The 23,313-nt window shown below is 42.9% G+C and overlaps 1 protein-coding gene across 5 annotated transcripts; it reads right to left on the bottom strand.

Moving 5' to 3' along the window:
- Positions 1–474: 474 nt before the first annotated feature.
- DZANK1 (double zinc ribbon and ankyrin repeat domains 1) lies at positions 475–23,300 on the bottom strand. 5 transcript variants are annotated; one of them, XM_083624685.1, is made up of 17 exons: positions 23,081–23,300; positions 22,265–22,388; positions 19,822–19,975; positions 18,370–18,487; positions 16,418–16,514; positions 15,651–15,775; positions 15,123–15,236; positions 14,873–14,965; positions 13,759–13,978; positions 12,824–12,927; positions 11,078–11,152; positions 8,538–8,634; positions 7,129–7,223; positions 5,301–5,385; positions 4,116–4,239; positions 3,200–3,274; positions 475–1,108 (listed from the first exon to the last, which is right to left on the bottom strand). In XM_083624685.1, the coding sequence occupies exons 2-17, from the start codon at positions 22,371–22,373 to the stop codon at positions 952–954; spliced, it is 1,842 nt and encodes a 613-aa protein (XP_083480811.1). In that variant the 5' UTR covers positions 22,374–22,388; positions 23,081–23,300; the 3' UTR covers positions 475–951. The 5 variants fall into 5 exon arrangements, with proteins under 5 accessions (XP_083480811.1, XP_083480810.1, XP_083480812.1 ...); XM_083624684.1 differs by having other exon boundaries at positions 23,210–23,294; XM_083624686.1 differs by lacking the exon at positions 23,081–23,300 and adding an exon at positions 22,492–22,978.
- Positions 23,301–23,313: the final 13 nt, after the last annotated feature.

The following is a 23,313-nucleotide window of genomic DNA, read 5'->3' as shown; positions in this document are numbered from 1 at the left end:
TCTCATTTGCATTTCCTCCTGGAAGTAAGTAGGTTGGGCCTGCCTGTGGCCATTCACATTTCCTGCAGTCATCCATACGTGATGATGTTCAGGTGAGCAAGGCCATGTAGGAGGTTAAGGGGTGATATGATAGCCATGTTCAAATATATAAAAGGATGTCACATAGAGGAGGGAGAAAGGTTGTTTTCTGCTGCTCCAGAGAAGCGGACACGGAGCAATGGATCCAAACTACAAGAAAGAAGATTCCACCTAAACATTAGGAAGAACTTCCTGACAGTAAGAGCTGTTCGACAGTGGAATTTGCTGCCAAGGAGTGTGGTGGAGTCTCCTTCTTTGGAGGTCTTTAAGCAGAGGCTTGACAACCATATGTCAGGAGTGCTCTGATGGTGTTTCCTGCTTGGCAGGGGGTTGGACTCGATGGCCCTTGTGGTCTCTTCCAACTCTATGATTCTATGATTCTATGATTCTAAGGCATGCTGGCATCCAATATGTTCAAGGTGACCTCAGTCTGATGTCATGGTTTGTTGGTTTAATCATGCTACTTAGGGATTTTGTCTATTGTGGTGTTTTGTTAGAAACTTTATTTTTCCAAAGGCAAGGCAAACCTGCCCCCTGCACATTAATACATTAAAAGCAATCGGGGGGAAATATATTAAAAGCATCCTGCCCGATTCTAAAAGGCCACAGAGAGTTACACAAGACCAAAGGCCTGGTTATAGAGGAAAGGTTTTGCCTGGTGCCTAAATATATGCAATGAAGGAACCAGGTGAGTCTCCCTGGCGAGAGCATTCCACAAACGAAGCTACCATAGAAAAGGCCCATTCTAATGTTGCCACTCTCTGGACCTCTTGTGGAGGGGGCACGTAAGGAAGGGTTGCAGACGATGATCACAGGGTCCAGGTCGGTTCATATGGGGAGAGGCGCTCCTTGAGGTATTGCGGCCCTGAGCCATTAGGCGGACTCCGCCTGTGTTGTGGAAGTTTTGTCTAACATCCTCTTTCCTAGCTTTCTAGCAAACAACGAAACTATTTTGTCAATGCCACTCTTCAGTGCCAAATCACAGGCTGACAGCCCTCTGGAATTCTTCTTCTTGATGTTTGCATTACATCTGTGAAAAAAAAGACCTTTTATTAGTGATACCTCTACCCAATGCAACTGCCTCTCTCTGGCTGGCCGGAAGGAGGGCTTTGGTTGTTGTGCCAGGAAAATGAAGTCATGATTCTTGTTTCAAACAGTGTCATTAGCTCTTACTTCTGTCAGCAGTTATAACAAAACTACATAAAAATGTGTTAATACTAGGGTTGCTCCCGGGCAACAAAATTAACTTTGGAGCCTCATTTGCTGTTTCAGAAAACAACATGCTTTGGTGTGAAGCAAGGCCCATTGGAGGCCCATTGATTCAACTCATGGTCCATGGCAGCATCCTCTTCAGGAAAAATGAGGGTTTGTTCCCTCCCACTTCTTGCCACTGGGAAGTCAAAACTAGTTATACTTCTTTTCACAGCAGGCAGGCAAAATTTCCCCCATCCTGGAGTAAACAATGCCTACCAAATTACAGTGAAATAAGGGGTTTTGTGGGTGTGGGTTGGCGTGATTGTTTTTTAAATTAAACTTTAAAAGCTCTCCCACACAAAGTAAAAGTGTCTTTTTATTTTTAGGAAGAATTTCATTAAATCTGCAGGTATCATAGACCAGGGGTCAGCAAACTTTTTCAGCAGGGGGCCGGTCCACTGTCCCTCAGACCTTGTGGGGGGTTGGACTGTATTTTGAAAAACAGTAATAATGAACGAATTCCTATGTCCCACAAATAACCCAGAGATGCATTTTAAATAAAATCACACATTTTACTCATGTAAAAACCACACTGATTCCTGGACTGTCCGTGGGCCAGATTTAGAAGGCGATTGGGCCGCATCTGGCCCCTGGGCCTCAGTTTGCCTACCCATGTCATAGACCCATCTCAAGAGATGTATCCTGCCAAATTTCAGAAGGATAACTGCAGTGCTTTCCCCACATGGGCAACTTTTAGAGTTGGGGGGTGGGGTAGGTAACAAAAGGGAAAAAATAATCTTCACTAGTATTTCAAGTGCAATTAGTCTAAAAACAACATACATTAAAGTGGCATCCATAGCATGCATGCTTCCAAATTTCAGACAAACTGGCCCAGCACTTGCATTCTAGGTGCCTTTAAATAGGGAGGTGGGATAGGGAGAAAAAACTTAAAGGGATTAGTTTCCTACCAGTAGTTTTTGTTTGCGGGCACTGATTCAATGGTGTTGGGTGGTACGGGACACAGAGCAGCAAGATTTGAGGGGGCGGCTGGTCTGGGTGCTGATAACTTTCATTTCCTGGACCATACTTCCTCCTCTCCAATCACCTGCCCAAACTGCTCCTACTTCTTGGGGTGAGCAGAGAGTGAGTGGGGGCTTCTCTTTTCCTCTGTTGGACACCTCTTTCATGCCTGACATCTCTGCCTCTGCCTCTTACCTAAGCAAGAGGAACTACTACTGTATGTGCAGGTGTAGAAGAAGAGTTTGGATCTGATATCCCACTTTATCACTACCCTAAGGAGTCTCAAAGCGGCTAACAATCTCCTTTCCCTTCCTCCCCCACAACAAACACTCTGTGAGGTGAGTGAGGCTGAGAGACTTCAGAGAAGTGTGACTAACCCAAGGTCACCCAGCAGCTGCAGGTGGAGGAGCAGAGATGTGAACCTGGTTCACCAGATTACGAGTCCACTGCTCTTAACTACTACACCACACTGACTCTTTAAAGGTATACTTTAAGGCTGCTCTTGGCATAGTCTCTGGAACTTTTCCCTGCTCAGCTTCTCCTTGCAATGCAGGCAGATGGCACAGCTGGGATCCACCGCCAACTCGGGTGCCCCAGACTGCTGTGCCCCTCAATCCCACTACTACTGCTACCATTGTCAGAGAAGATGTAAACCTGCAGCTGTAGCGTATCACAATAACATGGCTTCAGTGTGGGTGGACTGGACAACCAGTTAAAATTTCTTTTATAATGATGTATCTGTTAGAAGAACAGGGCTGAGTTACTGGAACTAACATTGCAGGGGGAACTAACATTGCAGGGTCCCTTAATCCAATGATACTATGTCGACTCTCTACTTATCCTGAGGAGAAGTAGGTGCTGGATGCACTCAGCACACCCTTTTAAGCCAAGGTTTTTCCATACTTACCCTAGCAATGCATCCACGCATTCCCATCCTTCCAATCCAAGCAAGACTGCTTCATGTAGAGCTGTATTGTTAAGCCTGTGTAAAAGTAGAGCGAGGAAAGGGGACAAGGCGTAAGAAACCTAGGCTGCCAACTGTAAGGTAAGAATAATGAGGCCGGCTTGCTTCCAGCCATCACAAATCACAAGTAGCAGTAAGAACTCACCTTTAAATCATAACATATAAAATGGGAACCTGCTTTTAATTTACTATAGGCACTTATTATTATTTATTAGTTAAATTTGTATACCACACTTCATCTGAGTTCACAACGTAATAATAACAATGTATAAACACACAAAATAAGAACAAAAACCAATATGCAATATGACTGCATACCAGAGAAGTTCATTTCCCCCCTGGTCAGATGGCTTGGAACTGACATTTTGATTGTTCCGTGTCCCATCTGCAGCATTCAGTGTGATTGTGCAGCTTCCGTACAAAATACACATTTCCATGTGAGATTAAATGTTTAAAAAGGGGTGGGGGAGGACAACTGTGCATTGGGAGAACAGCTGCACATTGGCATGGCATATTTCAAACAACCTGTTGACTGCTTCAGGCAGCAGTGCATGCCGTGTGAACTATATAGGCATGTAAAAAATGCCATTTACTGTAGATTTCCCCCTAGTATTCAGAGTTATTTCACCAAACCTTTATTAGGTATTACAAATATAGGCCACCATAAAACATCCATATATAAAATTTTAAAATATATACAAATAAACAGCCATGTAAAAATATGTAACAAGAAGCATTGTCATTGGAGTTTCTTCCTGCTAAAAAGTATTCAGAGTTCATTTTGTATGTTAACAGCCTCCATTTCCAAATAAGCATAAACAATCAGACCAGTTAATCAGAATGAAGAAGGCTGACGTACGGTCTTGACTGATGGTCCACGTTGGCACCTTTCTGCATGAGAATGGGAATAACTTCATGATGCCTGTTCAGCACAGCCAGTGTTAAAGCAGGTTGGTCCTCGTTATTGGTGCAGTTGGGGTCAGCTCCCTGGAGTGTGTGGGAAAAGTAGAGAATCAAACATACCTCCCTCCCTTCCCTCTTTTAAAGTACTGCACATTACACATTGCTCAAATGGTATTTGAATTACAGGAAGATCTGGTTAATGTTAAGTAAAATTACAACTGTTAGAATATATATACTAGGGTTGCCATATTTTAAAAAGTTGTTGAGCTTTCTTTTTTTTATTTGCAAGATCTCAAAAAAAAAAAGAGAGAAATTTTTGAGCTACTTTTAAGGAAATTCGCCAAAATCTACGCTTCCAATAGGGATTTCCGGACATTTAAGCAATTTCTGCCCAGACACTGTTTTTGATGGCTGAATCCTGGCAATGTGGTTCACATATCCACACACGTTTACTAAGCTGGAGGAAAGAGGATTGAGCATAATAAGTGGTGGCTATAAAAGCAGGCTATAAATGCGCTCCCGTTGCTCGGTCCCAGCGCCTGCCAACTTAGCAGTTTGAAAGCACCCCCAGGTGCAAATAGATAAATAGGGACCGCTTACTAGCGGGAAGGTAAACGGCGTTCCGTGTGCTGTGCTGGCTCGCCAGATGCAGCTTGTCACGCTGGGCACGTGACCTGGAAGTGTCTTCAGACAGCGCTGGCCCCCGGCCTCTTAAGCGAGATGGGCGCGCAACCCCAGAGTCGGACACGACTGGCCCGTACGGTTTTTACCTTTATAAAAGCAGGACTTGCTGACGACTCACATGCAGGAAGCAGGGAGAAGAACAAGGCCTAGCTCACCAGCTCTCATCCCACATCCCCTTTACCACATGCAAATACTGTAACTTGTCTGAACTGTTTGACTAACATATGCCAGGGAAACCTGTACCTACAGAGGAAGAACTCTTAGTGGATCACCTATTCAAGCTTATACCTGTTAAGTGAGTAGCATAAAGAACTACGTATCGACAATCTAGGTATCTTTATGGTATACATCTATTGGATAGTTTGATTTTCTTTTGGGGAAATGTTATTTAAAAAAAAGAAACAAATGTATTCCTAATAGTTGAACCGAATGCTTCAGAATGCCACACTACTGAAACTTGCCTCGTCAATCAGTTGTTCTACAACGAAAGGTCGCCCTTGGCCTTTTGGACCCACTTCCTTCAGCAACTGCCTAGATTCAGTCTAGAAAAATGCAGAAACAAAACGGCCAATATAGAATTATCTACAGGATGTTTTTTTTAAAAAACAAACTCAATGGTATGCAGCCTGCATATATGTTTGTTAAAAACAGCCATTTCAAGGCAATGGAGATCCAATCCTACAGCCAGGAAACTGCCGGCTGAGTGGCAGTAGTAACCTGCAGGTGTGTCATTCAGCTCCTGGAGAGGGTGTTCCATGTGCAAGAGGTGCCTGCCTATACTACCACCCAGGGCTACTGGCAGAAATGCTCTATTTCAAAGAATACCACACTGACCAAACAATGGCTAAGTGCCTATGAAAGCAACATGCCACAGATGGGTCGTGGGCATGGCTGGTGCATGCCACACCCTAAGCTCCATCAGTTACTCCATCCCTGGGAGCACAAAGTCTCATCTTGTCAAAGGCCAATACAGTGATACCTCAGGTTGAGTACTTAATTCATTCCGGAGGTCCGTACTTAACCTGAAACTGTTCTTAACCTGAAGCACCACTTTAGCTAATGGGGACTCCCGCTGCTGCTGTGCCGCCGGAGCACAATTTCTGTTCTCATCCTGAAGCAAAGTTCTTAACCTGAGGTAATATTTCTGGGTTAGCGGAGCCTGTAACCTGAAGCGTATGGAACCTGAAGCGTATGTAACCTGAAGCATATGTAACCCGAGGTACCACTGTATAAGTAATTGTCCTCCCGCAGAGATCAGTGAAAGAATACTGCTCCCCACCTGCCAGACCGACCACTGAATAAGCGAGCTCAGGGTGTAGTCACTGCATGCCCCCCATCAGTATATAAACCCTCTTCAAGGTGATCTCAACCCCAAGTTAGGTGACAGGGCACGCAGAATGAAGCTATACATTGATTGATTGCTGCTGATGTCAGTTCTGAATAATAGACGTCAGGATGGGTTTGTGGTGCCAGAATTGTGACATAAGTCAACCACACAATCATCCCCTGGAACTCCTTTCAGTCAAGAGGAAAACGATGAGCTCACTGGAGCTTTGCTCCTAACAGAGAGGCGAGACATCCCACTGAAAATCACCATTTGCTACATGTTGGAGAGCCATCAGCCCCAGTTTCAGAACAGATTTGTTTCGCTTTAGAAGGCATCTTCCCCCAGAGCCATGGTGCCAAGAGTGTGCATATGACCTCGAGGGAAGCCCTGTTCAGAAGGAACATCTGCAGGCACGCAACAACTCCTTTTCCTCAAAGGGCCAAGGCACATGGTACTCTTGCTCAGAGACTCCAGTGACCATACTTGACCTCTAAGTCAAGTATGCAAATTCCCAGGATTTGTATAAACAGTTCCGTTTTCACGGACAAAAGTGAGATTGGAAATGAGTGCACGACAGGCCGGCTGATGACCCACTTGTGACAGGATGGAAGCGTGACCCAATAGCTCTTGTCCAATATTTCCGCCACCCACCCACTTTGGTGCCAAGGCCAGGGATATACTGCATGGCCTTAACCAGGTATGCACCTGCTGCTTGCTCTTCATGTTCTACCTGTGGGATTGCTCTGGCTACCAAGACAAAAAAGGAAATGCCCTCCTCAGAGCAGAAGTAGGAGGAAGGGAAAATGCAATGGAAGTAATAATATTTGCTGTGCTTTCCCCACCTCAAATAGTACTTTCCAGAAAAGATTCATTTTTAAAACCAGCTTGGTACTAACACTGCTTATGTTGCAGCATCCCTACAGAGGTGTTCACTGCCATACTAAGAGCAGATACATACAGTGAGCTTGTCTTCTTTTTCTAGACATGTCCCTGTTTTCATCATCCTTTTGACTTTCCCGCTGGGGCTTGGCACTCTTTGACTCTCTTCTCGGGCTAAAATAGAGAACGCTACAATGATATTCAAGTGATGTCCCATAGTATAGCAAAATAACATAGGAGCCCCACCTAACAGCAGCATGAGCTATTAACTAAAGTTTTTTGTTTATTGCAATATTCTTAACAAATCCTGCAGTCTTCTCCCCCAAGAATATGTCCCGGTATTTCCACTGAGATGCCTGGTACATTTTTCTTCTTTTTAAAGATGTACGGCTTTCTGACTTTGCTGCTGATCAAATTCTCTTTTTCAGGTCAGTGAATACCTGAAGCTCTTGATGGAAGCGCCTTTCCCATCCACACCAAGAAATCTAGGCAAGAGGTGTGTGTGCCACCTCTTTTGGCTCTCGGTCTGTAGCTCACAGCCTGAGATATAGCAGCAGGCTACATTTCCACTAGCAAAGGGACCAGCATCTGAGATGGAACCAGCAGGCATCAGGTGAATTACAATGCAAAGCCCATGGGGTCATTGTGTTGAGTTGCTATAACTGATAGCCAAAGGCCTGGGAAAAGAGGAATGTTTTTGCCTGGCGCTTTAAACAGGCCAGCCTCCCTTGTTCCATAAGCAGGGAGCCACTGCAAAAAATGCCTGTTCTGCTGCCGCCCTCTTGACATGCCTTGAGACTCATCTGCTGTAACAATGGAGTCAAGATCCCGGTGGATGCAAGCGATTTTGTCCTCAAAATGCTTTGCAAACAAGTCACAGTGAGCTACCATTGGTTCCACCCCCCCCCCCCTTCAGGCCAGACTCACACTACCTGGAAAAGCTCTGTTGGAGAGCACGACAAGGATGCAATGGAGGCAGCCAAGTAAGCCACCTTTGCTGCCTTCTCTGCCACTAGGTAGGCTCCAGGATGAGCCCTCACAAGAGTTTGATGGCATTCAACTGGAGTTTTTCTCCACTTGCGTTTGAGCTGTCTCCCAGCTTCTTTCCTCACCCTAAGCTCTGGAGTATATCAGGAAGCCAAATCGGCTCCACAAAGCAGGAGAGGGCGCTCAGAGGAGATTGTGTCAATGGCCCAAGCCATTTGGGTGTTCCAGAGGTTGGGGAGGGCTTTGACAGCAGCACCAGTCATATTAGTTGGAAAGTCCCCCAGAGCCATATGGAAACCCATCTGAGGATGGACTCATAGAGTGGAAAGGTGCTGAGAGCAGTGAAGGGTCCTTGGGAATACCATGCACTTGGGATCTACTTTAAGGTTTAATTTTCAGATGTGTTAAGTGGTACATACTTTTCTGGGTACAAGTCACTGTTTGAAAATGTACAAAACAAGGATAGCATTCCTTTGAACCAAATCACACCAGAATGCTCACCCAGACCGGCTTGACTTTCATATAATCCAGCTCTTCCTGCTTTGCTGGGGCTCAGTTCGTGATAGCCAAATGCCAGTGGTTTATTGGTCAAAATATCCTGGAGAAGCATAAACATTATATTATATGACAACCTTTGCCATACCAACATAAGCTATAATTCAACACAGTGGTTGTAAACTGTATTGCAAACTTTCTTGGTGAGAAGATCTGTTATGGCAGCTAAGCTTCTCTGAAAGTCAATCTGCATACGACTGCTCATCCTTCCCTATGATGTGTAGCTACAGCAGGTGTTGGGAATAATCTTAGGTGTTATCTGCATGTTGCATAAAAATTTAAATAACAGTTTAAAGACAAACAATGGTTTAATTCAAATGCGCACCATGCTGGTGCACCACGCTCAATGTTCTGCAACACTCCTCAACAGTCTTGGCTTGTTGAGTTATCCAACCTGGGCTCATGGTTTGTTTCCTTTGAACAAACCAAAAGTGGTAAGCCAAGAGCAAATCTTGGTTATAACTCATGGTGTGTAAGGAAGAAAACAGAATACAAGCCCACTCATGGCTATGAGGAAACAAACCATGAGCCTAGGTTCAGACTACATGACAAACCAGTCTCTGGTTTGTTTTATTCACAGCACAAGGGAAGAATGAACAAACTTTTGAGGAGCATCCACAAATACAACACCTGTTCGTATTAATCTGTGTGGACTAATCCTTAATCAAACTCTCAATTCAAGCATGACAACAATCAAAGTATGGGTTGTTACCTGAAGCTATAAAAATAAAAAGAACCCTTGGAAGTAGATAAAACAAGTTATATGAATAGCAGTAGAATCCCTAAGACCACAAGACAACAGTGATACAGATTAGATGTTTCTATTTTAAGTGAAAAAGACCAAGGAGTAAAAAAGGACCCATGTCCAGATGGGATAAGTGGAGAATTCTTCCAGGAATTTAATGGATTAATGACACTTAAAGGTAAAGGTAAAGGGACCCCTGACCATTAGGCCCAGTCGCGGACGACTCTGGGGTTGCGGCGCTCATCTCGCTTTACTGGCCGAGGGAGCTTCTGGGTCATGCGGCTAGCATGACTAAGCCGCTTCCAGTGAACCAGAGCAGTGCACGGAAACGCTGTTTACCTTCCCACCAGAGCGGTACCTATTTATCTACTTGCACTTTGACATGCTTTTGAACTTCTAGGTTGGCAGGAGCTGGGACCGAGCAACGGGAGCTCAGCCCGTCGCGGGGATTCGAACCGCCAACCTTCTGATCGGCAAGTCCTAGGCTCTGTGGTTTAACCCACAGTGCCACCCGCGTCCCTAATGGCACTTAGATTGACCAAAAAAATTCAGTGAAGGAATAGTAATGCAGAGTGCCTAATGTTGGGGAAAGTGCATATAGTGATTATACAGTAATCTGGGAACAATCCTGAAAAGCATGAACCATTATAGACCTATCCCACTCCAGGATACAGACTATGATTTTGGTGGATATATATATATATATATATATATATATATATATATATATATATATATATATAGATACACACACACACACACATATATTCAAAGATGTTATTGATTTTCCAAAATGTATAGACAAACAAACAAACAAACAAACAAAAATCCTAACTGTAATTATTCCACTCTTATTAACATTGTTAGGTGACTTCCTCGAATCCCCCTGGCTGAGTTTCAATGTATATCCTTGTGACAGTTTTCCAAAACAAATTTCTCATAAAATTTACTTAGTCCATTAACATCTTTCTTTCTTTTCATTCTAACTTTAAACACATTATTCTATAACATCGCATATTTAAAACCTAAGCCAATCTGGTATTTGCAAGTATTTCTATTTAAATTATCTTAATATATTTAACTAAATAGTCTTTGAATTTCATCCATTCCTCCTGATATTCCTCCTCCTTCTGGTCGCGGACTCTTCTTTGGTGGCAATATAAGCAGGAAGGATAAAGTGCTATTTTGGAAGAATATATAAAGGAAGATCAGATGGGCAATATATTAGAAAGCATATTTGGTAGGAGAATCTGCTTACCCAGACTGTATTAAGAAAGTGTCAAGAATGTTTGCGTAGGAAAAACTCAGCCTCAGATTAGATAGAAAGTAGACACTGATCCCCCAGAGTCAGTCATCTAGCTCTGATAATACAGGCATGCTTTTCCTCTGAGAATGTGACCTCATTTCTGCACATGTGTAAAGCTAAGGAAAGGGAACAAGCCTGTCTAATGCATAGTTACAAAAAAGGTGGGAGGACAGATGGATGGATAGATAGATAGATAGACAGGTAGGTAGATAAAAACCACCTCTGGAGGGTCACCCCTAATGTAAAATGCTTTAAGGCAGCTGTACACAGATTTCCCAGTGAAGAAAGATTTCCCTTAGATATTTGGAATACCACTGGTTTAAAAGAACTGCAATGAGCCTTGATTAGCCCAGTTGTGCTTTACTGACTCCTGACTACCAATGATTCTCATTATAGCACCTTCCCATCTTTATCAGCTTTGAGTTCCACACTGACCTTATTTATAGCAAGTGCATAATTTATCTGGAGACTGACTTGATAGCTGTCCTTGTGGACTGTAGCAGAAATAAGCTATAGAAGGGGAAAATGTGATTAAGTTTTATTTTCTTCCTTTAAAAAGAAAAATAGCTATGATCCTTACACACACACACACACACACACACACACACCTTTCAAAAAAGATTTTTCAAATCAGTGTACAATACAGCTAGGTTATATAGAAAACCAGTTAAAATCTTAGTTGAAAAGAAAAGCGGAATAGCAGTAAGAAAAATAAATCAGCAGTACAAAGCATTTTGAGATGAATCTTGACCAGTTGGCAAGAAGATACCAAGGAGGGGACCAAAACACCGCCTGCAGAAAGGTATTCCACAATGTCAGAGCTGTAATGGAAAAGGCCCTGCTTCTTGCAGAGGCTACTGTGGTCTCAACACAAGATGGAATCTGAAGGGCTCTACTTCTGGCTCTTTTTAATGTGGAGGTTCAAATGGCTGACAGGCAGGGAAGAAAAAGGTACTTCAAAGAACTTATCAGGACCTGGTCATTTTTGGTTTGGAAGGTCAAAACCAGCACCTTGTATTGGGTGCAGAAACTGGTTGCCAAAAATAGGTAATATAGGATTATGCTGACTCAAGCCCATCAAGAGGCAAGCAGGAACATTTTGCACCTGCCAAAGTTCCCAAACTATTTTAAAAAACAGCCCCAAGTGGAGTGCACTGCCGTAATATCCTCTGGTTAAACCAAGGTATCTAGGGTCTATCTTTCAGTAGCAGTGCAGTTGTTGAATCAGCCAAACCTAAAACCAAGGCACCCAGGAGCAACACCAGGCTCAGTAGTAGGCTCTAATGGCAAACCCAACCCTCACAGGAGAATGCAGAGTGTGATCCCATCCAAAACAGGCATGACCCTGGCCAAGTGGACCACTGAGCCCCCATTACCATCAACCCTTTTATCATTAACTCTTACAACTGGCTTGATTATTAACCATCTCCATCTCAAGGTCTACCTGATCATTTTGATCAGGGAGATGACAGTATGCTCCCAATACTAACATACTCTTGGGGCCCAGTATTATCACCCACAATGATTCTGTGGATGAGTCTGCCTCTTTGGGGATTTCTAGCTTGCTGGACTCAATGCTCTCTTTGGCACACAGAGAGACACCACATACGTCCTTCCCATTAAATTCATATCCAGAGACAAAACTGTGCCCCACTGATTCTTCCCATTCCATCAGGTTTCCATTATGTCCCATCTAGGCTTGGAGGCTTCTAGCATTAGTGTATAAACATTTGTAAACGGTCTCTCTCTTCAAGCATCTTTTGCACCTCCAGAGTTTGGCCTCTCTTCAGTCTGATTAAAAGAATACTACTTAATGCAGACTGCTTGAGTCAGCAAGAGACTTAAAACTGGCCAGCTAATTTATAAAACTGAAGACTCATGGAATTCATAAATCTATGAAAAAGCAAAAGAAAATATTACCAGAGAAAAGGATATCCATCCTAACATCGACCTCCTCATTCTCACTGAGAAAGTGATATAAAACAAATCCAGATACTAACTTCTCTCACCAGTTGCATGGAAAAAAGGACTGTCTCCCTTCTTCTCAGCAAGCCTCAATTATTTTTTTTTTAAGCCAAGAGTCATCTCACCTTTTGCCTTAAATCACTACCCTAATTCCCTTTATGCATCAGCATCACAGGAGAAAGATTAGAGTCATAAAAGGTCCCTTCTTTCTCTTACCTTCCCCATTTGAGGTTCTCCAATCAAAGTCCTGAACTCCAGATTGTTTTGCGTGTAGCTTCTGAGGTGTGCACAAACATGATCTAGTTGCTTCCTCCAGTAACCTGAATGAAGGAAAATAGACTGAACATATCACTGGTGTTACAGAGTAGCTCAAGAAAGAGGGACCTTCTACACTGGTGGCTCTTGCAGGTGATTTCTACAACATGTCATAAACACAACAGTGGTGGATCCATATTGGACCATCCACAAATCATTTCATTTTATTAGTTGTTCTGCGATGCTTCCCCAGTGTTATTACACTATTGCTTGGGTGGGTGGGCAACAAAAATGAGACAAAGAAACAACAATATTTCAGCAGGAAGGCAGCGGGACATGCATTGATTGGAAATGAAGCTGTATGACTGCCCTGAAACTTTTGAAGGCACAAACAGTATTGAAAGTGGGACTGCATATAATGGCCCTGATGAACACAAACAACAGAGAAGGGAATCCTGTCTCCATTTTCCAGGAACTTATTGGGCCAGATCTCCTCTCCCTCCCTACTTCCCCTAAGCAGCCAGATTGAAAACCTTGTTATTTATTTTATGTTTAAACATTTATTTTCCCTTCATTAAAAATATTTTCTCCAAGGCGGGTAACAAATCACCTTTAAAAATAAATAAATTGTGAATCCCCCAGAGGGTATGGTTAATTGGGCAGTATACTATAATTAAAATCCCCCAATCAAAATCAATCACATATCAAAAATACAGCAGAACATACCAGCATCAAAATCTAAGAACCTGCATAAAAAACTGAACCTACTACAAAAGGATAGCTGAAAGTTGCTGTAAGCATGATGACTCAAGTTCTTCATCTGCAAAGGAGTCTAGGAATAGGAGAAACCCAAGGGCTGTTTTATGAAGAATTCATTCTAAATAGCATCTTTTTACCTCTTCCAGGACTGATGGCTGTGAGCAGAGGTTTGTGATAATTTGTCTCATTCGTTTTTTCCTTTTGAGAAAGGAGCTCACTTTCTTTCTTCTCTAGAAATTTGATGGATGGGTAGTACAAGCCAATGGTTTGAGTTCCTTGCTCTTTTTTCTCTAGTAAATTAGGTATTGATGGTGGCAATGAAATGACTGATTGCTGCCTGGTCTGCAAGCTGTTGCTCTGTTAAAGATAGGTTGTATTATAGGTAAAAAGGCTGACACAGCTTATCAGATACACACACAAAATCCCACCAATATATTTACCCTAAATAAATTAAAATGTTTTCTGAAGGAACTCTGACATTCTCTATCTGATCCAGTGGTCTGGACATACATTTACACTCACCATTTTCAGGGTTCAAAACGCAGGAGTACCTCCTGCAGATACTGTCTCATTAGTATAGTAGTCTAGATAGATGTGCATCATAAATGGCTTATATTTGTTCACTGTTATTTATTTTAGTTATAGGCTATAACAAAGTGAAATATACTGGCTTATTTTAAAGCAGACTCATTTTCATTTTCAGCCTAAGGCACATAGAAAATTCCTCTTCAGTCTTTATTACATGCTGGTCCCACTATCGGAACACTCATTCTCTGAAAACTTAGTTACCTGAATCCAAAAAAGTATATCCAAACCTTGCTATACAAGTGGCTGACTCAGATATCTGAACAGACAGAGTTTGCCTACTTTCTTACTTGTTTGGATTTTGCTGGTCAGCAGCAGCCATTTCAGGCAGAAAGCCCCACTGAACCCAGTAGAACTTAGATATGTATAGGATTGTGCAACTGTTTGCATGACTTCCCTTGAGCTACTGATAAGGGATACAATGCACTAGAAAGTGATTTGTAGGCACCCAAATGAAATGCAGTTCTGTGTACTAGCAGTCTTATTTATGCAGCAGACCTGGTTTGGATACTAAGGCTTTCATTCTATTATGCAAATTATACAGCAAGTAATCTGTAAAATATTTAATGGCATCTCACTTGAACCAGAGGACTGAGAAACTTGTCAAGTGGTCCTGGGCCTCTCAGATTGCTTGTGTGTGATTATTTTGTGCGGAAATTTCCTTACCATTTGCGCTTCTGGAAATTGGATCCCACAGACCACACACTGCGTAATGCAAATTGGATTTCCTGCTCCACACACACAGTAGACTACTTTGCCCTTTGGATTATAGAACAAGCACATTTCAGTAAATGTAGGTGTCAAGCAATGTAGGAATATATCAGGTATTATGTTCTTACTGCTACAGCAGGACCCCGCCCCCCAAGAAACTGTTTCTATACAGAAATCTTTTATTTTTACATCAACTCTGAGCTACCTTTTGGCGGATGCTGCCTTGTTCTTGCAGCCGTGGAGTCATCAGAGCTTCACATACGATACATGTTGGTGAGTTCCTTGGCACCATAGTCTGGCATTTGTTGCACAATGCCATCTGTAGGAAAATAACAGACACATTTGTACCCATCTTCTTGCCAAACCAGGACAATAATCCTCAAAGCTTGAAAGGCGAGAACCATCAAAATCCGTGGAATGAATCACAGTAAAAAAAGAAATTTCACATACATAGCAACAGGACGAAAAAGGCAACAGCAGCCAACCACACTCAAGACTTTACTGTTTCAGCATATCTATGAAAATACTAGGAAATTAATTCCTGGTGGAGTAGTGACAATGGTGGCAAGAACTGACACTGGTGACAATGGAAACACTGGAGACCTGGTTGGGGCAAATCTGTGTGTCCACTAAGAAAAAGTCGAGATCTGCAAATCCTTTCTAACACTACTTCTTTATACAAGCTAGTGTAAACACTTAACATGCCTTTGACCCAACTAGCCACTTTCATTACCTGAGATCGAGGCATCCATGTGGCAGAATTAGACTTTTCTCCATCACTTGAGGTATTCAAGTAATTTTTCAACAGATGTGTTCCAATGATTTGTGAGGGCACAAATGATTTTTCTTTTGACAAGCCTAAAATTATGCACACATTTCATTTTATTACTTTTCAATATCACACTTCAAAAGAACGTTAACCTTGACTAACTGTGAAACGCATCTAAAGCATGTTCTGGAATGAAATAAATTAGAAAAGAGTTAAATCAATGACAAATTCACATATACCAAAATACATACATGGAAATAATAACAGATAGATGCTGCCCCGTAGTTTAGACTATTGTTGTTTTAATCCCTATTTATATTATTATCTTGATAGTCTGTTCAATGGTTCAAAATTTGTACTAGGCATATAATGAAGAACTGGTCCACAGGTGTTATTCCATATGGACCACGTTTGCATGCAATACAAAATGCAGAGGAGGCGGTTGTATGCTTTGCATAAGTATGCTAATCAGTTGTATATGGTAAACTGGTAGCCTAAAGCTTACTGACAACTGGAGTGATAAAGTTGCACAAAGTCAAATTTACAGCACTGCCAGTTTCACTGGTCATTTTGATACAAAATTAAAGTGGCAATATCCAAGGGAGTAACTTTGAGTACAGAAAAGAATGGGTTCAGGAAGTTATCCATAAAGCTCATGTGCTACCAGTTCAAATTCTTTGAACCAGTGACCTTTTTGGAGTTCTCTCAATTTTGGATTTAACATACAGTACCTTGTAATTCCAGTGCTACATCATGCAAATGGAACTTGCTTTCAGCACTTGCTTCTTTCTTTGTTTGTTTCAAATGAGACAATTCATCTTCCATCTCCTAAGAACAAAGATTCTGATTTATAATCATATATACATATTTTGGTTTGTTGCACATGCTCTAGCCATTCTGAAAGGACTCTTATCAGCATGCCTTTGGAATAGCCCTTGTGGTAGGAATGAAGGAGGGAATTATGAATGGGGCAAGGCAGCAAGTGACAAGTTATGTCTGCATCTGTGGACACCCTACACATTGCTGGCCTCTACTGCTATCTAGAAACAACATAATCCCTGCATCTGTTGGCATAAATTGCTACAACATCTCATGCATGGAATGAAATGTTCCACTTAATCTTTGTATTATCTAGGTTTACTCTACAATCCAGAGACATTTCAGGATTCCATCCATTTTTTATTTCAGGGTCATAATTTGATTAGGGATGGAGATAAACCAGAGGCCAATACAAATGTATAGATTACATTCAGCATGCCTGAATATTTCTTTTTTTCTTTTCTTTTCCCTTTGGAGCCTTTCATCCAGAAATTCTCTTTGGAGTCTTGTTTCCTCTCTATGCATCTCCTGCCCCCTGCTATACCTGAAGCATATGAGCTCTTGGCTGATTATCTACCTTGGCTCCTTGCCCACTTCTCTGGTGTCCCAAAAGGGGCAATAATTCTCTCTCTTCTTGTATCTCCTATTTATTTTTCTGAGTCTTACCAGAAACCCTTTCTCCCCCTTTCCACCTCATCTTCAACCATTAGTTGATCCCTCCATTGCAGGGGGCTGGACTACATGATCCTTGGGGTCTCTTCCATCTCTACAATTCTATGATACCCATGGCCATATGAGCCCATTGGTGCTAAATGAACCAATGATTCTTATTTAATGTAAGGCAGCTTTCTATATTCCTTTGTAGGGAGACACGGGTGGCACTGTGGACTAAACCACTGAAGCTCCTGGGTTTGCCAATTGGAAGGTCGGTGGTTCGAATCCCTGCAACAAGGTGAGCTCCCATTTCTCTGTCCCAACTTTTGCAAACCTAACAGTTTGAAAGCATACCAGTGCAAGTAGATAAATAGGTACCGCTGTGGCGGGAAGGTAAATGGCATTTCCGTGTGCTCTGGTACTCTTCAGAAAGCTGTCTGTGGACAACGCTGGCTCCCTCGGCCTGAAGCAAGATGAGCGCCACACCCCAGTCACTTTTGACAGGAATTAACCCTCCAGAGGTCATTCACCTTTTACCTATCTTCCTTTGTACATTATAACAGGCTTGCACAACTTGTGACCCCTCCAATATGAACGGAGACAACCAGGCATGCATGTGTAGGGGTTGGGGGTGGAAGGCATAACTTCTGCAGATGCTCAATATCTCTGCCCCCAGGCAGATAGGAAGAACATGGATTAAGCCACTGTCGTTCCCTAAGTTGCAGCAGGAATGGAAGAAGCCTTATTTGACCATGAACTTGCTCCATGAGGGTTTTGATGACTCACTTGAATAGATGCTTCCCCTGCACAATCCTGAGCTACTTTGAGTTAGATCCAACTAACCCAGTGCACTAGTGGAAGCCAGTGGAAGAACTCCTGCTGGTACAATGGGGCTTTCTCTCTCTCTTCTCCCACAAATCCACTCTGGAGGGTCAGGAGAACCCCCAGAACAGCACTTGAGAGAAGGAGAGTGGAGGTTGTTCCATTTGGCAAACAAAAATGGTCATGCTGATGGAACAACTGTGTTAGCCTGACACTGAATTCTACTTTTTGTTTCCAGTACCTCAATGTTTTCTCAAACACTCCTTACAGATCTCTCCAGCAACAAGGGGAGTTTTTTAAAAAAAATATTATGCTGCAAGACCTTCATATTTAACAGCATTAATGATTCATAACACTTTTCAGTAGATTTAACATTTTTATAACTTGCCTGACTGATGAGATCTTCCAGGAAATTCTCATTTTCATCTTCATCAGGTACATGTACGTCGGGAGTTACATATTCTACTATAAATACTTTTGTTACAACGGTACTCTCTCTGCCGTCTCTGTAAGTTAAGAATCAAGAAACTCTAGACCAGGCCTGCATAATTTGTGTCTCATATAAGGGATTCTCTTCTTTCTGCTGCCTCTGATAAATGTATAAGAATTTGGCTTTGCGGGTCTCATGTTGTCTGTGTTCTAACACAGTAGGAAAATAATAGGTAAATAAGGATTAAATGTGTTTCAACTTTATCACTTAATTAAAAATATATATATCTTGCCTTTAAGTCCTCAAAGAGACTCCTCAATGCAGCTAACAATAATCAAAGTTAAACTAAACCAAAACCAATCCATAAAATAAACAATAACACAAAATAACATCCAACCAATACGGAACAGAAACAACAGTAGAAATTTCCACTTGGAGATATACATTCTTGCATTGATGGAGGCTGGACTAGACCAGGCATCCCCAACCTTCGGCCCTCCAGATGTTTTGGACTACAATTCCCATCATCCCTGAGCACTGGGCCTGTTAGCTAGGGATCATGTGAGTTGTAGGCCAAAACATCTGGAGGGCCGCAAGTTGGGGATGCCTGGCGTAGACAATTCTCAAGGTCCCTTCCAGCTGTACAATTCTACAGTTCTGTGATTCTATGCTTCAATCTCATGAAACTTTACCTCTTTTGATCTCTATCATGGTCCTAACAGAAATCTATTTGCTGAAGCTGCTCTTTGCATTTGGCATGGTCACAAAGCCTCTGTATAATTCCACCTTGTGGATGGCACCCTCAAGTGCAACTCATGGCCCCAACCTTTCACTAGTACTTTAGTCTCTTATTCTGGAGATGGGGAAACTTACAGACTTTCTCCAGTCACTATGGGAGGAAGAGCCAGCCCAACTTCTCCTGGTTCCTGTTTGTCCAAATCTTGGGCATGTACTGCTGGAGCAACCTCATGGGAGATAAACATTTAGAGTGACCTACAGTGACCAGTAAGCATCACAGTGTTGGACTAGGTCTGGGGAGACTTTGGGCCAGTCACTATCGCTCAGCCTAACCACAGGGCTGTTGTGAGGATAAAATAGAAGGCAGGAGAACCAACTAATGGAGTGGAGACCTGGAGCAGCATGAGGCAGGAAACCTTCAGAGATTTGTGCTTGGGGAAATAATTCCTTTGTCTAGATAGGGAAGAGGTATGAGTTGGAGGAATACTTCAGTGGTGTTAATGCAATTATAGTCATATCTACTTTAGCTTTAGATGATAACACAGAGTAGTATTTCACCTATATTTGTTATATATCAAAGATGATACCAAAAAAATTAATTGCCCTTCAACACACACACAAACTGAAATCTGCCTTTGTTAAAAAGCTGGATTACATAGTGATAACACTTACTTTGTAACTGCTAGTGCCTTAATTGTTATTTTCCCATCTGGTAATGTGATTGGTCCATTATACTTAAAAGTATTAAGATCTCTGTAATTAAGTTTCCTAAAGAGCTGTGGTTTACTTCCATCAATAGTATAATATATGGTGACATCAGGGGTATCTGAAATATAAAAAAGGATGTTATCCTTCTCCCCTCAAACAATAATTTCTATATAAAAATATTCCTTTAAAAAAACCCACGAATTTAGATCACAAGAACAGACTTTCTGCGAGCAGATGTCTATCTCCCCCTTAAAGACCATGAATGCATTTTTTTCTGTACATAAAAATATACAGTATTCAGCTGCAATCTATACAGTATTTGTACAGCCTGGAAGCAAGCTTTCCCAAAGATTAGTAACTGCAAGTTGCAACCTACAACAATATTGTGATTTAGCAGCTGCACCAAATAGGATTGCCTGTGTTTTAGCTAGGCGGAAACTGGAGCCTTGTTGTGCTTTTGGAGGATTCAGAAGGGAACCCCTTTCCCAATAAAGTGCTGAAAGGCTCTAATTCAGGGCTGTCAGCACTGAACCAGAGCACTTTATGGGGTGGGCAGACACTGTTGCAGAGTAAGAAAGGGAAGAATTTTCCCTTTCCCCATTCTCTTTCTAAACTCCTGGCACACATCTGACTTCTCCAGTGCTGATACACCTGATGCCTATCTATAGATCTGCAGAAAAAACAGTACTACTGAGCCTCAAGTATTGAAGGATGCTTTCTCCGTGTGTGCATTTTCATGAAAAAACATGCCATTAGCTTCAGTAGCACATGATTTTTATGGGAAATGAAGGAGCCATGTATGCCTCCTTCCAGGAACTCCTGCAGCCCAAGCTGGTGCCAAGCATATTGCTCTGCTTTCCTCTGGAGCACATTAGTGATGCTGAGAGTGGGTCTTGTTGTCTGGGCAGCATAGGACCCCCAGGCCTGCACTTTGCTAACGCAGCGGTTTGACTTCACCCCTGGAGTCACACTCCACTGTCTCTCAAGACAAATAGATGCCAACAACAGTATTTATTGAGAGAAGTGAATAATTTTGGGGATGGTGAGTTCCTTTCTTTTTTTGAAGTACTATGTTATAAACGCTTTTGCCATTTGTGCCCCCCCCAATTCCTTTATGTCCTTGCTAATAGTATGTAATAGCAAAGAAGAAAAATTTAATAATTTATAATTTCTACCCCGCCAATCTGGCTGGGTTTCCCCAGCCGCTCTGGGTGGCCTTCAACGGAACATTAAAAACAGAATAAAACTTCAAACATTAAAAACTTGCCCAAACAGGGCTGCCTTCAGATGTCTTATAAAAATCGGATAGTTGTTTATTTCCTTGACATCTGATGGGAGGGTGTTCCACAGGGTGGGCGCCACTACTGAGAAGGCCCTCTGCCTGGTTCCCTGTAACCTCGCTTCTCACAGTGAGGGAACCGCCAGAAAGCCCTCGGTGCTGGACCTCAGTGTCCGGGCTGAACGATGGGGGTGGAGACGCTTCTTCAGGTATACTGGGCCGAGGCTGTTTAGGGCTTTAAAGGTCAGCACCAACGCTTTGAATTGTGCTCGGAAATGCACTGGGAGCCAATGTAGGTCTTTCACTACTGGTGTTATATGGTCTCAGCAGCCACTCCCAGTCACCAGTCTAGCTTCTGCATTCTGGATTAATTGCAGTTTCCGGGTCACCTTCAAAGGTAGCCCCACGTAGAGCGCGTTGCAGTAGTCCAAGCGGGAGATAACCAGAGCATGCACCACTCTGGTGAGACAGTTTGCGGGCAGATAGGGTATCAACCTGCGTACCAGATGGAGCTGGTAAACAGCTGCCCTAGACACAGAATTGACCTGCACCTCTATGGACAGCTGTGAGTCCAAAATGACTCCCAGGCTGCGCACCTGCTCCTTCAGGGGCACAGTTACCCCATTCAGGACCAGGGAGTCCCCCATATCCACCTGCCCCCTGTCCCCCCAAAACAGTACCTCTAACCACTGTATTTATGCTGTCCCAGATAAATGCCTGTAGTGGGTTGGACAAGAGCCAACAGTTGTGATTCTTACCTTTGTACATCAGGCTACATTCATTTATTCATTCATACTCCTATGCACACCTCTCTCCATCCAGGACAAACAAGAGGCATTATCACAGTTCAAAAACATGCAACCCTCTCGCCCAGAAGGGTTTGGGGCAGAGCTGGAATGAAGTGTGATCTAGGGAGAAGTGTGGCGTTGGTAGTACCCTAAGGTCCATTTAGAGAAGCCTGGAGGGCTGTGTTTCATCTCTGGGCCTGAGGTTCCCCACCTCTGTTTTAAAGTGTCTCCCTTTTTACAAGATGAAGTAACTTATGAAGTGAAATGGAAAGACCAGCAGTATGTGTGTTGCCCATATAAAATGAAACATATAGCATGCATTCTGAGCTGTTGCAAATACCTGATTTGATCTCTATAAGTGTATTTGTATCTATTTCATGTTTAGCTTTGCCTGGTGTTGACAATCGTAGTGGTATAATTTGAGGCACTAAGATGGATCCAGCAGTCATTTTCCCCCTCAAGGTCTATTGAAACAAAGCAAAATATTATTTTGAACACAGCAATGCAGTAAGTAATACATATGTACATCCACTCCAAGACTGAGGCTGCAATCCTATTCATACTTACCCGACAGTAAGCCCACTGTAGCCAGTGGGATTTACAGTAATTCTATCTAAATAGAAATGGTTATGATCTCAACTGTGCATGCTATGAATTGCAGAACGATTGCTGTAAACTTCTCCTCTTGGGATCCTTTAAAGGCTGTTTGCATGCCAGTATCTTCCAGGGAAGCTCAGTGGCACTGTCTGAGGCGCCCTTGCTGAGTCAATGAGATAGGTCACCTGGATCTAGGCTCTGCAACAGGTGCTAGGAACCTTTTGGCCCTCCAGATGCTAATGAACTACAATTCCCATCACCCCCAGCATGCATGCTCAATGGCCAAGGTTGATGGGAGTTGTAGTTCAGTAACGTCTGGAGGGCCAAAAGTTCCCCTCACCTGCTCTAGGAATCCCTCATTTAGGGGGCTCACTTGGCCCCCTTTAGTTTTAGTCCTCAAAAATATCGCTGGAACCATTTTATGCTGTCTGAGCCTCAGAATTTGATCGTGATTATCCGGTTTTCAGTAAAAAAACCCCACAAACCAATTTCATCATTGCTTTTTATGTTCTGAGTGGCTTCCCTGTAGGAAACTGGGGGATATACAACCAAGCATCACCCTTCGTCCTGTATCTTTTCCGGTCCTCGTCACCGGGGAGAACCACCAGGTGCAACGGAAGAGCCCCGGAGCCACCGCCCTTCCCCCCGGCGAACGAGGCAGCCCAGCCGCCCCTCAGGCGACACTCACCGGCGGCCTCGCTCCGGGCCCAAGGCTCGTCCGTCGCCACGGCAACCGCAGCCTCTCTTTCTCACCAGCCCCGCCCCGACGGGCGCCTTCTGTTTACGTCACCG

The sequence above is a fragment of the Podarcis filfolensis genome (assembly GCF_964270895.1).
Source record: "Podarcis filfolensis genome assembly, chromosome: 7".
Taxonomy (NCBI): Eukaryota; Metazoa; Chordata; class Lepidosauria; order Squamata; family Lacertidae; genus Podarcis; species Podarcis filfolensis.
The sequence above is the reverse complement of the archived record's forward strand: the minus strand, read 5'-3'. Positions and strand labels throughout refer to the sequence as shown.